The sequence below is a fragment of the Triturus cristatus genome, chromosome 3_1, assembly GCF_964204655.1.
Source record: "Triturus cristatus chromosome 3_1, aTriCri1.1, whole genome shotgun sequence".
NCBI lineage: Eukaryota > Metazoa > Chordata > Amphibia > Caudata > Salamandridae > Triturus > Triturus cristatus.
Window position 1 is genome coordinate 1,068,504,070 of NC_140583.1, and position 14,874 is coordinate 1,068,518,943.

At 46.8% G+C, this 14,874-nt stretch overlaps 1 protein-coding gene across 14 annotated transcripts in view; it reads right to left on the bottom strand.

The window, feature by feature from the left end:
- The window catches only part of USP2 (ubiquitin specific peptidase 2), a 293,747-nt gene that overhangs the window by 134,568 nt on the left and 144,305 nt on the right, over window positions 1-14,874 (bottom strand). For all 14 annotated transcript variants that reach the window (XM_085645929.1, XM_085645936.1, XM_085645935.1 and 11 more), the window contains one exon: window positions 4,620-5,370. In XM_085645929.1, the coding sequence (XP_085502055.1) occupies window positions 4,620-5,327 (708 nt within the window). In that variant the 5' untranslated portion in view covers window positions 5,328-5,370. The remainder of the gene's footprint in view (window positions 1-4,619; window positions 5,371-14,874) is intronic.

Below are 14,874 nucleotides of genomic sequence, written 5' to 3' on the forward strand. Positions count from 1 at the left end.
GCGCACGCGCCATGCGTGTTTAAATGAGGATGGGCCCTGAAAGACTGCAACACTAACCACCTCTCCTCCCAAAATGGCGGCCCCCACCGATCCTCGTCACGAGTGAAGGCTGTGCAAAGGAGCAAAGGAGCAGCGTGGCGAATAAAATGAGGTAAAATACTAGTTTAAAACATATATTTGACCCTGATACTATAGCAGCAACAATAATAGCAAAAATAGCAATTTTTAAAAATCCATAAAAACGGGTACCGCAGTAAGCGTGCAACCAGCGTTTCTCCCGGCTCAAGCCTCAGGAGCAAACAGCGATGCGCGCACGCGCCATGCGCGTTTAAATGAGGATGGGCCCTGAAAGACTGCAACACTAACCACCACTCCTCCCAAAATGGCGGCCCCCACCGATCCTCGTCACGAGTGAAGGCTGTGCAAAGGAGCAGCGTGGCGAATAAAATGAGGTAAAATACTAGTTTAAAACATATATTTGACCCTGATACTATGGCAGCAACAATATTAGCGAAAATAGCAATTTTTTAAAATTCATAAAAACGGGTACCGCAGTAAGCGTGCAACCAGCGTTTCTCCCGGCTCAAGCCTCAGGAGCAAACAGCTTTAACACAGTTTCGATCACGGGGATTTGGAAACAAAATGTATATCTATTTCAATATTATTTTCCAAACATGTTCAACAACACCCAAACTTGTTGTCATTTGCCCTCCACTCATGCATTCTGGGGAATCCAATCTAATAGAAGGAAATAGCCAGTGTGTCAGATTTAGAGCAGCATGCCCACAGGATTTGATAACTCCATCAAGTTTGGTGTTCATTTCCCAGATATGCACTTCACTACCCAAAGAAATATCCATACGACCCGATCTAGTGCCGACTCCCAAAGCACCAACTCCCGGGCTGTTTTTCACCAGTGTGTATGCGCTCAGGTATAGATCAACGTTTTTGTCTTTGAGATTCCTGATGATACAACCTTATCCTCCTTGAAACGCTGAATACATTTATGGGCTCAGTCTTGATGGGGAAATTATGGAATACTTGAATCTGCTGTTTTGAAAATTGCCGATTTAGGGTTATGACAAGTGGCGACTGAATTTTAACGCTAATTAGAATATTTCCGAGCACCTGGCTGCAAGTCTGGCATTACTATGTTTCATAGGGTGCAAATAAGACGCAGATAGTCTCTACTGGATTTTTAAAAAAAATTGACCTCTGGAGGAGTTAGGCCTTGAGTTGTGGGGTAATTATTGCCTTTGCAAATTCAGACAAGTAAACTTGGGCTGCGAAGGAAGAGAGGACATTTACCTTAAGATGAATGGATTCCATAGCTCATCAGGACAAGCGTGCTACAGGTTGCAGGGCTAACAGGGCTGCAGGTATTCCCAGCTACACTCTGCGAGTCTGAGCTCATTGCGTGTTCCTCGTGTGTGCTTCATGCAGTGCAAGACACTGGTCAAGCATACACTTTAAGGGGCCTGAAGTTGTCACGTGTTCAATTTGCACATTACTGTAACTGTTGAACACATTAATGCAGTAAGATATGGGGCACTTTTTACGTGTTTAATATTCAAGACTATACGTTCCCAATGCTTTATAAGCCATGCTTATCCCTAAATTCATTTGCTTTAAAATGCACCATTTGCCAATCTTTTTTCAATTTTTTTCTCAGGAGGAGAACCCACCTTAGACCCCACGTTTGTCTATTAAGCTTGTCCGCGCCAGTCGCTACATAAAAGTCATACCCAACTTTTACGCCCTACCACTTTTAAATATCACCATGCCGCCACTCACATAAGGTAGACATATTTACTTTCTATTCATGATGCTCCCTTGCAGGTTAAGTGTCATGGGTTGCAAGGAAGCAATCGGGGGTCATATTAACACAACCAGGGACAGCAGAGCCCCTCATCCCCCTCCCTGGCGACACCTAAATGACATCCAGGAACTGCTCACATTTTTGAAGAGCAAAGGCACAAACTACAGTACTTTGACAAAGTTTTGCAATAAATATAAATACATCTGCGTTTATCCTCAAAGGAGCCTGCTGAAATAAATATCCATATTTTTGTCAGCAATAAAAGGCACATCACCAAAAATGGTATGTGATTCTTTCTGCTCATATGGCAGGCACTGTTCTATTACCCATGATCTTCACAAGAGCTTATCCTTTTTTGTAAGTTCTGCTGTTATGTAGAACTTCACAAAATTCAGTAATTAATAAACACAAGAAAAAGGTATTGTTGCCAAGCGATTCTAAGAACATGGGCTCCTGTAGTCACCGCAGTCCTTCGCCGCTAATTTTCAAGTACCAAAAATTAATTTCAAAAAGTGGTACAAAATGGAGCTCTTGCTGCCCTCGTGTAGCTCTTTTTCTCGTATCTCTGTCAGAGTGCAACTTTTAAATCATCACAAAATGGGCACATGGTTCATGACTGGACGTTGCACACTACCTCACAAAGCAGGGTTGTACTAATGGATATCTACCCCCAGAATATTGACCTAAAATAATCGTGTGGGTAGAATATTGAAGGTTAATATATAGAAAGATAAATTAATATAGGGAGTACAGATTTAATATTTCTAGCTCCACATCTTCATACCTTGAGAATATATATATATATATATATATACACACACACACACACACACACACCCAAGAGCGATATATGTGGAGTTAGATATACAAGATCTATACTTACCTGTTCGTATTTGAGTTTCAATATTTTGTCCTTGTCATTCTGTGAAATTGATAATCTAGGTTTGCTATTCCGGGTGTAACCCACAAAGTAGAGACAGAGACTTAGCACTCGTCTGCTGTGATTGGTTCTCACATAAGTGAATTCTAGGCATTGCCAAACAGAAGCAGTAAAAAACAGGGCAAAATGTGGCCCCACTAACGGAAGGTAGGAAAATATCTCACATTTATTTTAGAACATAGTAGCTTCAAAAACCTTGCACTGGCCTGGTGTAGAAACAAATTACACCCGAGTATTTCCTTCAGAAGTAAAACTTGTGAGAAGCAGAGGGAGGTTTGCATCCCTCCCTGTGGTCTGTAATCCCTGGTCTTGTAAATCAAGCACATCATCAGCACAGCCTGTGAAGGTCGATCATCAACACATATGGCGTCAGAAGGGGGATCATCTCTTTTTATACAGTTCTGTTGTGTGGGAACCTGGGCACACCTTTTAGTGTCATCAGGTTAAGTGCAAGAGGTTCTTTTAATTTAATTCCATCTCCTCTGATTAAAGAGATCCGTATATATTGCCCAATGTGTAAACTGGAGGAAAGTATCACTTGTGCCCTTGCCTTGTGATCGCCACTTTAAGCACAAGCTCACCCCTAGTGGGCCACCCCAGGGTCATGAAGTGTTTCTTCATGCTCCATCTGTACTTAAGATGGACAATGACACCTCCACTCCTTGGTTTACAATAAATAAGACCTTTCTACCTACCACACTTTGGAACAAAGAGCCTAACCTCCCAAGCCCTGGGATTAAAAACCTTCCCTCACAATCAAAACATTGAAATGTACCTGCTCCTCTTTTAGGATTAAGACACTGCGGAATGCGCCATGCCTTGAAATGTGGAACCCCATCCACACACCACAGGCTGAAGACCCTATGACCCAAAGCTAGAGAACATTCTTGCATGTCACACAACTTGGGATACAACCCTCATCGCCCAAATCTTGCAACCAGGAATTTACACCCTTGTCACACACCTTGAGATGTGGGACATCCCCTCATATGCCATACCTTGGGATACCAAACGTCCTGTCTAGCCCCACACCTTGTAATGAAGCCCCTCTTTCATATCTTAAATGTTAAGATGTGCAATTTTATTTCATGTCCCGCTCCTTGACACGTGGACCCTCCCGTCTTGTTGCACGCTTTAGGCTGAAGGCCATTTCTTTCTAAACCTTGAAATGAAGGATATTTTGCTATGCCTCTTCTTTTAGAATGAGCAACCCCTACTGTGGGAAGGAAAACCCTTACTACCACCTGGCATACTCACAACAAGAAGCTCATTCAGCCATCTTTGTTTTATGAGTCCAGAAAGCAATGTTTTTCTGATTAACGCAAGCGGCCCAGCACCAGCCATAAACCACCAATGAATCCGGACCTTCCATACCACACTGGTTGATCTAACTATGCCTTTTACATGACCCTTTACCCCTGAAGAATAAATTCAGATTACATGCTGGTATGTGGTTACAACCGTTCAGACATACTCTTTGGATGAAACCCGACAAGGACTCTACCGTTCATGACAACGTAAGCTCTGGCCTCTACTGTCTATAACAAGACCCACTCTAGTGACTTTTCCAGCTCAAGCAGGAAGACTTTAGGATAGGCTCCCATTTGAAGTCCAAGAAATCCACAATCCTCTCCCATTCCCAACGCCCTTAAAGAGCTGGCTCTTCCCAACTGAACTGATTTCCCGACACACGCCCAAGGCTAAATCTGGTCAAACATGTACTACCATGCCAAGTTTTGATAATTGTGTTTGGTACTCTAGAATGTGTGTACCACACCCAAGAACACATGCCGCCAAAAATAAAACCTTGTTACAGCTCACTGTTTTATTCAATGGAAGATAAAACTCGTAGGCACCTACCGTTCTTTCCTTGACAGATGATTCGGCCAGTGCATCTGATTTTTCCCAGCTACCGCCCAGCCGAGTGCCCTGTTGCACGGTCGAGTTGGTACTCTCTGAGGCCAAGTTGCGAGGCAAGCTGTAACTGCCTGTGCTCCTCTTGAGGTAAGTGTCCGAATAGTCCGTCCGGTTGGTGTTCCGGTAGGAGTTAGGCAAGGTGTCTGGTTCCAGGCGGCTGCGGTGCAGGAGAGGACTCCTGTTGATCCCAGAATAGTAAGTGTCTGATGTATGGAGACCGGCCAGATCATGAGCCAGCTCCGACTGACTGGAGGACTTCCTTCGGTTAAGAGGTGCCAACGAGGATGTAGACGAGTGGAGATAGTTTGAATGGGGGTTTGTGTGGTAGCCATAGGAGTGTCCTGAACCAGTCAGCCCACTGCTATGGGTTTTGAGTGGTACCCGGTATTGGCTTTCGCTGCGCCTTGTGTAGTCCACACGCGGGAGAGTCCTTCCGCGGTCCAGCTCAGATGGTGACGGGGAGGATTGGTACGTGGAGATACGCGGTGTGCTGCTGCTGTAGCTGCTCGACAGTCCGGGTTTGTAGGTGAGCTTTTCCCGCTCGACATATGAGGAGGTGAGGTTGCTGCCATATGATGACAGACCGCCATAGCTGCCCTTGGTGTAGGCCTCGCTGGTATAGCGCTTCACTGTGGCGGATATGTGGCTCATACTGCCAGCCGGAAGTCAGGGGGAGCCGCGAAAGGCACATGGGCTGGAAAAGAAGTGGAAATGGGTCTGTTAGCAAAGTACGTGGAAACAGGTCAACGGCAGATAGCAGAGAGCAGATAATACAAAGGCCTGCAGGAAGACAATGCCCAGGCTTTAGTGGGTGCACAAAGACACAGTCTGCAGACAGCACAGTAGCAGGTCAGTAGAAGCTTCTCCTGCAGACAGCACACACACAGAACCGCAGGCATGTGTAACCAGCACACTGGAGGACTGGGCCTATAACTGCTCCGTCAAACAGCGACAGGATGTTGGTGCCTGTCTGACGCACACACAGGTTCAGCAACATTTTTTGTAGCCACAGCGTTGCCTGGTGTTATGTAAACAACACCCTATGCCTCCTCGTGCTGGGCCACGATTACATGAGCAGGGCTGTAATGAAGAGTGGAAAAGCATGGACGGCGTCCATGCATTTTTTAGAAGAAAGACCTTTGGGTTTTTTTTTTAGCTCAAGGCACAGGAAAACGGGAAGGTGCCCCCCTATTTTGAGCCCAGCAGTGCACCTCCTGTTCTCGAGTGCTAATGGCATGTGTAATCGTGTGCACTCGCATACATGTTCAAAGTAACCTTACGAGCTGACTTTAAACCCTCCTAAACAGCCCCCCCCCCCCGCCCCCTGTCTGTCCTTTTAGACTGCCAATGACTCTGTAAGGGGTGCCTTTATTCTAAGTACTTTCCCAAAACAAAGATATGTATTCTTTTCAATGTCCCTGGAAGGGAAAATGCCAAGTTGAGGCTGTTGGAATCTGAACTTGTCACGTGCAGTTCACATACAGAGCTCTGCCGTCAGTGTTTAACCCATTCAGCTTTATTAAAACATGCCTGCTAGGTTTCAGCGTCACGATCTAACAAATAGGAGACCTAAGGCAAAACACAAAATGAGATTCATAAACAAATTCCTAGCCAGGTGACAGGGCAAATATTACGTTACGTAAGCACGTAGGACATTAGACTCATAGATCGGAAAACAGGTGCAGTATCATTTATGTCAGGTGTAATAATACACTAAGGTTGTGCTATCACTTCCTGTGACATAATTTCCTGTGGTGCCATGCACGCTGTATATGCTAGTCTACCAACTTATGTTTTGGGGGGATTTTTGCCCAATCTATGATTTAGTGTACACTGCAGTCTGAAGCAGTCCTAGATAATCCTAAAGTGAGTTTGGGGCCTAGCGGGAGATGGGAGTATACCGCATATAAATCAATTAATCATCTGATAATGCATATGTTAAGACTGAGAAGAAAAACAACAATATTGTTTGAACATCTGAATTCATTTGAACAGAAAAGAAAAAAAGAGGAAAATGAGTTCAACTTTGCTATAAAAGAAACACTTAAAGGCAAAGTACATAACCATGCAAGACAGCATATACGTTATTAATCTGCTACGATCTAGTTCATTTTTTAAACAGTCACGGACCCCCTGAGTTGGTGAATTCCTTCTCGACTTCATTGTCGCTTGTGTGATACCTTATAAGAGACCGTGGTAAAATCTCCAACTGCATTTCCACACAGGCTCCGAAAGGTGAGTCGCTTGGGACAGAGTCAGTCAGCAGGGGTTGTTGGCAAAGCCTGATATATCTCTGGGCCATAAGAATCTCCCCAACCCCCTCGGTCTGGACATTCACGGACTTTCCCACAGGTCCTTCTACCCGCGCGAGGGTTCTGCTTTGGATGGTTCTACAGCAGGCGTCGTGGCTCTGTGCTCCAGAGTCCATGGTCGAATGCATGACGGAATTCCGCACGCGTTTTTCACGCATGCCTTAGGAACTCTGGGGCAGATTTACAAGCCCCTTGCGCCACTTTTACGTCACTTTTAACATGGGAAAAGTGACGCAAAAGTGGCGCAAGGAGCTTGTAAATCTGCCCCTCTGTCTTTTGAACGAATGCATCTTTAGCACGCATTTGTTCTGCACGCAAGTCGCTTTAAAGACTTGTCTTAGGGGGGCTCTGGATATTGGAATAGTTTAATTTACAATTCCAACTCCATTCTGCGCAACAGTTGGGAAGGTGTTGGACTTTAATTCTACCACCACTCCACCATTGTGTGCCCCCCCCACCTAAAGCAAGTCATTTTAAGGACTTGCGTGCAGAACAATTGCGTTCTAAAGACGCATTCGTTCTGTTGCCGGTGCTGTGAAGGCGCAGCGTAATGCAGGCTTCGTCCTAAAAGACGTTTCTCCCATGGTCAGCACAGGATGGTTCTGGCCACTGGAATTATACCATTCCCTGGCCACAGCATTTTCCATATATTCATAGTGCTGCACTTGTCAAGTAATCCAACATCTGCTCCTTAATTTACAGATTTTTGCAAAAATATTTGTTTTCAGACCAAAAGTTACTAAAACGCTGCCACACGTGTTGCTGCATGGGCAAAGGTCCTCTGTAAATATTAATTTGTCATCTTTCAGTTGCTGGAATAAGTTGTTAAACTGCTACAAGTGAGACGGAACCTTCGTCCTGGCAGTGTTAACATGTGTAATAAGCATTGGCAAAGCCAATACGTCTCACCCTTTCTAGCTATTGGCTTAGCTAACGTTACTGAACAGGATGAAAAAAGAGAAAAGCTTTTCGAAAAAAAGAGAAACTGAAAAAATCAAAATTACTTGTACATGCACGTGTTATGATGCATGCATGCGTATGACTGATGACGCAACAGCAGCCCAGCATGATGACGTATATGTGCGCGCGAGTCACCAGACACACATTTTTTACATTTTTATTTAACATTCCAACATGGTGGACACCAATCTTTGAAAGGTAAATAAAACAAATTGTTTATGTGTTCATTTGAGAAGAGGTGTGGCCCTGCAGCAGCAAATGGCAGCTGCAGGGCCTTCAAAAAAATGCACAGTGATGTTTTTTTAAAGAATGCAACGGGGCAGGGGCACAATGCAGGCACACTTCGGGGAGTAGGCAATGTGGGGTGGAGGAAGCAAGGGGGGAGGGGAAACTGATGAGTGAGGTGTTGCAAATGGGATGGGGAAGCAATGATATGCTGGGGGTCAGGGAGGAGAGAACAACACAGAGCTGTAAGGGGGCAGGTATTTGATGTGGGCAGCAGCAGCACATGATGGAGAGAGCAAGAAAACGTACGCACTCATGGAGTGCTGAAAAAAAAGAAAAATGTTGTTCCCTGAATGTGAGCAGTGGAAAGATACAAGTCATCCAATCTAAAGGATGGCAAAGAAGCTACGCTTCAGTGGAGTGACATCGAAAGGAAGAAGAAAGAAAGCCACATAATCACAAGCATTGGCAAAGCAAATAGGTATCGGCAATGCCCGAGCTATTGGCCTTGTCACTGTGAATGTCTTTAGCCATGTTGTTCAGCAGCACATCGGCCGTTCAGCATGGCTGAAGGTTACTGAAAACCTAGAATCACCGAATATTGAGCCAACGCTGAGCCTCTTCACCCCCCCCATGTTGAGTTTATTGTCCTGGCCCTCCTAACACAAAAAGGGATATGACGTGCCTGTGCTGGATGCATCATAGCTGTTTTTTCAGTGACTTTCAGCCATGCTGAATAGCAGATGTGCTGCGAGACGACATGGCTTAAATACATTCACATTGACAAGGCCAATAGCTCGGGCATTGCAGAGCTCTATTAGCTTTGCCAATGCTTGTTCGGCATTGACATGGTCTTTCTGAACAAAAGTGGAAGTGACAGTGAGAAACAGTTGAGAGCTTTGAAGTGAAGTGACAATGTGGAGTAACATCCAGATCTGCCAACCAGGTTCGAATCTCTGGGTCGGCTGAACAATTTGCGATTCTGGGCAGATCACTTACGCTTTCCCCTGCCTACGACAATGAATGTGTCATTGTGTAATGTAACTGGTGAGCTCTTAAAGCGCTGCAATAACATTGGCTGGTATTAGCACTACAGCAAGACGGAGGATGGAGAGAGCACTCAAATACCATCGGATCGTGCAAAAAAGAAAAATAAGTGATGTTCATGTTTTAAGAACTTGTTAAGAAATGCATTTGTTTATGTGGGAAACAACCTTTACAACACAGTCATTACATCGCACTACATTTACAACGCAGTCATTACATCGCAACATCCTTTACAACGCATGTCACTACAACGCAGTCATTACATTGCATGTCACTACAACGCATGACACAACAACGCATGTCACTACAACGCAGTCATTACATCGCATTGTTATTACAACGCACACCATTACAACGCATAGTACCCCTACACTATCCAACACTTACCCTACTGCTGCACCCCCAGGAGTTATAATAGTAATTTTTACCCCTATACTAACCAACACTCACCCTACTGTTGCACCCCTTGGAGTTATAATATAAATGTGTACCCCTACACTATCCAACACCTACCCTACTGTTGCACCCCCTGGAGTTAGAATAGTAATTTTTACCCCTACACTATCCAACACTTACCTTAAATGCAATGTAATGGTATACGTTGTAATGGTATGCGTTGTAAAGGTATAATGCGATGTAATGGAATGCGTTGTAAATGTAGTTTTAAAAAATTCATTGTAGTGGCATGCGATGTAAATGTATGCGTTGTAAAGGATGTTGCGATGTAAAAACTGCGTTCTAAAAGCATGCGTTGTAACGTCATACATTACATTAGTTTATGTACACACACATGCATTTTAGTGGTATGTGCGTATGTGCAGTGGCGGCTCCCCCATTGGGGCGTTGCCCCACTTCTTTCTCGCCATGCGAGAAGGCAGAAACATAAATGGTAATAACTACCATTTTATGTTTCTGCCTTCTCGCACAGCGAGAAAGCAGAAGTGCCTGGTTGGAGGTGGGCGGTCCTGCTCCAGGGCAGAGGGGGAGTGGCTTCCCCACTGATGTGCGTACTGACTGTTTGGTCGGCCCCAGGGCCGACCAGTCAGTATGCACAACAGTGGGGAAGCCACTCCCCCTCTGCCCTGGAGCAGGACCGCCCACTCTCCCTTTTTCTCTATGTAGGTTGCTGCATGTAGCTGCCTACGTAGAGAAAATGGCCCAGGTGGGGCGCGGCCCGCTGCACCTCACCAATCACTGATTGGCGGATGGGAGGGAGGGAGGTTGCCTCCTCGCTGATGACGATGTAGGAATTCAATTCAGGGACGGCGGGAGTCGGACGGTGGACCCATCCAGAAGATGAAGTGGCAGCGGCGCAGGATGGTAAGTTAAGTTTTAAATTATTATTATTGTTTTTAATTAAACAATCCCCTCCCCCCATCTCCCCAAGACGACCCCATTTTCACCCGCTCTCCCCCCACCCGCACGTCATGCCGGCCGTGACTGTGTACTGGGGCACTGGGGGCTCCTGGGGGTGGCAATCGCAGATTGTCCACCCCCGGGTTGCTTCGGGCAATGGTATGCCCTGACAGGTGACGCGCGCGTTAGGTAGGGAGCCGGGGCGGCGCGAGCGCTGTGGTGACGTCATAACCGTCACACACAGCTCCTGAGGGTTACGGAGGTGGCGGTCGCGTTTTGAGGGCGGTCGTGTCTCTTGAGGAGGTAGCGTGAGGAAAGTATTTCCTTTGGGGGGGTTTTTGTCAGCTTGAAGTATGGATGCAGCCGCTTCAGTTCGCGAAGCGCTGCGTGTGATATGTGAGGCGGGCCGGGAAGATTTAGTCAGGCCCGGAGTGTTATCACAGGCTTGGGTGGGGCTCGATAGGAAGACACGGGGGGCGGCGGGAGGTGTGTCTGCGGCCGTGTTAGCATGCCTGTCTAGTGAAAGTTCCCCGGCCCCTTCGCTTTGTGGGGAGAATGCGAAAGATTTGTCCTTACCACAGGAGGGTGGCGCTTCGCTTCCTCAGGCTCAGGGTGTTGTGCCTGCAACGGCGCAGTTGAGGAGAGGGAGGGGCAGGCCGCGCACACGCGCTAATAAGGTCTTGTTACCTCAGCAACAGGTCACAGCAAGTAAAGGTTTTGTTTCCCTGAATTCAGTCGAGGGCTCGAAGGGGAAAGAAAATACGCCATCTGGTGGGCATTGTCAAGAATTACATGTGGCTCAAGGAAATAATCAAGCGTTGGCGCCACGTAAACATGACATTTGTATATTTAATAAAGAGAAGTTAGGTGGTTCAGTTTTCGCTACCAAACCTCTTGGGGAACGGAGTTTATCACCTGTGTTTTCCAGTGCAGGGGGAGAGTTATTGTCATGCTCAGGGCATGGAGAACGTACGGGTGGTACAGGTGATGCTGTGACGCAACATGGCAATGAAGGGGAGTCGTTTTTAGCGGGGAGGTCGGGGTTGGCATCTGGGGGGGGGGTTTCCTCACATGTTTACACCGGCGACATGGGGGGAAGCAAGAGGCAAGGCGGCCTTGAAGAGGCAGAAGAGGGTCAGTGGGTTTGGCTGCCTAAAGAAATTAGAGATACGGAGCGGCTCTCCCGTTTTAAAGGAGTTGGAGCGACAGCGGCTGCGGGGTCAAGCGCCTTGCAGCCCTCCGTGGGCGAAACGCTGCCATGCACAAAAAAGGGCAGTGGGAGTAGACCGACCAGGCTTTTGGCGTCCTGCAACGACCGAAATCGACGAGAAGGGGATTTTTTGGCGAAATTCCCCACGCCGTTGGATCCTAAGAAAGCGTCTCGTTTTGCACAAGGGATCAAATGGAGTGTTTATGATGGGGGTGTTGGGGATGGGGAGCTTCCTGGTTGTAGCTCACGGGGTGGTAGAGTAGGAAAGGAGGGGGGTTTGAAGGACAAGTCCGTTGAATTTGACAATGTGTCTTTAGAAGAGGGGGAAATTGGGGAAGAAGATATCCAGGCGCAGGACTTTTCCTTGTTTCTTGGGGGGGGGTCTACTAAAGAGCTTTCCAGAACTTATTTTTCACAGGGAAATACACAGGCTGACGCGATAAAGGGGACCAAGTCAAGTACGGATTTCGCTGGGAGAAAGAGGAGGATGTTGCCGGATGACAGACAGGTTATACCTACAGGTGAGGCATTTGGGAAGTCTCGTTGTAAGATTTTGTGCGTTGATAAAAGTGTGGGCACGGCTGATGAGGCCAAGTCAACGTTATGTGCGGTTAGTCAGGTGGTTACAGATACAGCGGGCTCTGACGCAAAAAATCAGGGGCCTGTGGGTAACAATACGGGGGCAAAAGCGGAGGTTAGCACAACACAGTCATCCGTTTTGAAGCGCTTGCCTTACATGGGTCTCTCTATGCCATTGGGTTCTCACTTGTCGAAGGTTACGAAAGAGAAAATTTGGAAGGGGGAGTTTGTGGATGTACTTAAGTTACTCCACAGAGAGGTCCAGGCGAAAGAGGGCTCCAAAGAAGAGGCATGGGAGTTAGCCAAGAGGCCTAGGGTGCCCACCAACATAGATTCATGGACCTCGGCATTCCTCATTTTCGCAAGTGTATATTGCGAACGTTTCCCCGATAGATCAGTGGCAATTTTTAAATATATGGATACAATCAGGAAAGCGGCCATTGAATTTGGGGGGTATGCCTGGCTTCGGTATGACGAAGAATTCAGGGCACGATTGGTGCTGATACCCGAAAAACCATGGGGTGAGGTGGACAACGAGCTTTGGGTGCAATTGATGTATCCACAAAGGCCCCCGGCAGCCATGCATACAGCTAGTGGTTTAGCAGTTCACAATCGGCCCTTTCAAAATAAGCCCACCCTTGGGGGGGTGGGCAGTTGGAACAAGCAACAAAATTCCATGTCCGGCGCTTGTTGGAACTTTAACAAGGGATTTTGTAATAAATACCCCTGTAAATACAAACATGAATGCTCTCGATGTGGAGGTAGACACGCAGTTACTCAATGTTTTGGGGAACAGCAGCATTGGGAGGGGAGCAGTTTGCCAGGTAGGGGGAGGGGAGGAGGCTCACAACCTGGTATCAAAGGCTTTTACACCAATTAACATGGTCAGAATGGGGGTATACTTGGCGCATTACCCTGACACGCAGGAGGCAGCTCTGCTCGAGTGGGGGTTTAAAGAAGGGTTCAAGCTAGGGTATCAGGGACCCAGAATTCGCCGTTTTGCAAAAAATCTTAAGTCTGCTGAAGAGTTTCCACATGTGGTGAGGAAGAAATTGTTCACAGAAGTGGCTGAGGGTAGGATGGCAGGCCCTTTTGTTACATGGCCGTTGGAAGATCTTATGGTGTCACCTCTGGGTGTGGTCCCCAAGAAAGCGGAAGGCGAATTCCGCATGATCCAACATCTTTCGTGGCCACATGGGGCATCTATAAACGACTTCATTGCCAGGGAAGACTCCATGGTTAAGTTTGCATCAGTGGATACAGCGCTGGGTATGATAAGGCTGGCAGGGCAAGATTCAGAACTGGCGAAATGCGACATCAAGTCGGCTTTCCGGCTATTACCTGTTCACCCCTCAGATTTTTGTTTACTAGGCATTCATTTTGAGGGACAATTTTTTGTGGATAAGGCCCTCCCCATGGGTTGTGCAACATCTTGCAGGCTGTTTGAGGCGTTTAGCTCATTTTTACAGTGGTGTTTTTCATGGGTGACAGGTCACACGGGAGTAACACACTATTTAGATGATTTTCTTTTCATGGGTTCAGCAGGTTCCCAGCAATGTGGAAAGGCGTTGAAAGATTTTCAAACATTCACGCAGGAGATGGGTGTTCCTTTAGCACCAGAAAAAACTGAAGGGCCTAGCTGTTGCCTAACTTACCTAGGTATTGAAGTGGACACCCATAAAATGGAGGCTAGGTTACCGAGGGAAAAAGTGACCGAGATCACCAGGCTTCTAGAATATGCCATAAGAGCCGACAAGTTGAAGTTGTGTGAGGTACAGTGCTTGCTTGGTCATTTGAACTTTGCTTGCAGGGTGGTCAGGGCGGGCAGGTCATTTTGCAGAAGATTGGGGTTTGCCATGTCGGGCATCCTGCTGCCTCATCACAGGATCAGAGTCACGTCTCTTATAAGGGCTGATTTGGTGGTATGGCTGCATTTTCTGGAAGATTTCAACGGCGTCACAATCTGGTCGTTGGAGGCGGATTTTCATTGGGAAATACAGTTATACTCTGACGCTTCCGGTGCAAATGGTTTCGGCATATTCTGGGAGGGGAAATGGTGTTCGGAGCAGTGGCCTCAAGCATGGATTACTGAGAAAAGGAGTATAGCTTATTTGGAGTTTTTCCCGCTTATAGTGGCCTTGGCCATTTGGGGTCCACAGTTGGCTAACAGGGCAGTGATTTTCAACGTGGATAACAGGACCGTTGTAGATCTGGTTAATGGGCAGAAGGTCAGAGACACAAAGTTGCTGAAGCTCTTACAAAATTTTATGTTAAGATGCCTGCAGTTAAATATGATTTTCAAGGCCAAACATATTGCGGGAGTGGCAAATAACATTGCAGATGCCCTCTCTCGTTTCCAGTGGGCGAGATTCCGTGGTTTGGCGCCCGGAGCAGACCGGCAGAAGACACCGGTTCCCCGGGAGGTCTGGGATCTGGCGAATTGACCACGCATCGTCTCATCGAGAGCTCCTTAGCTACCAGTACCAAGCTGGCCTACAGACGTGCTTGG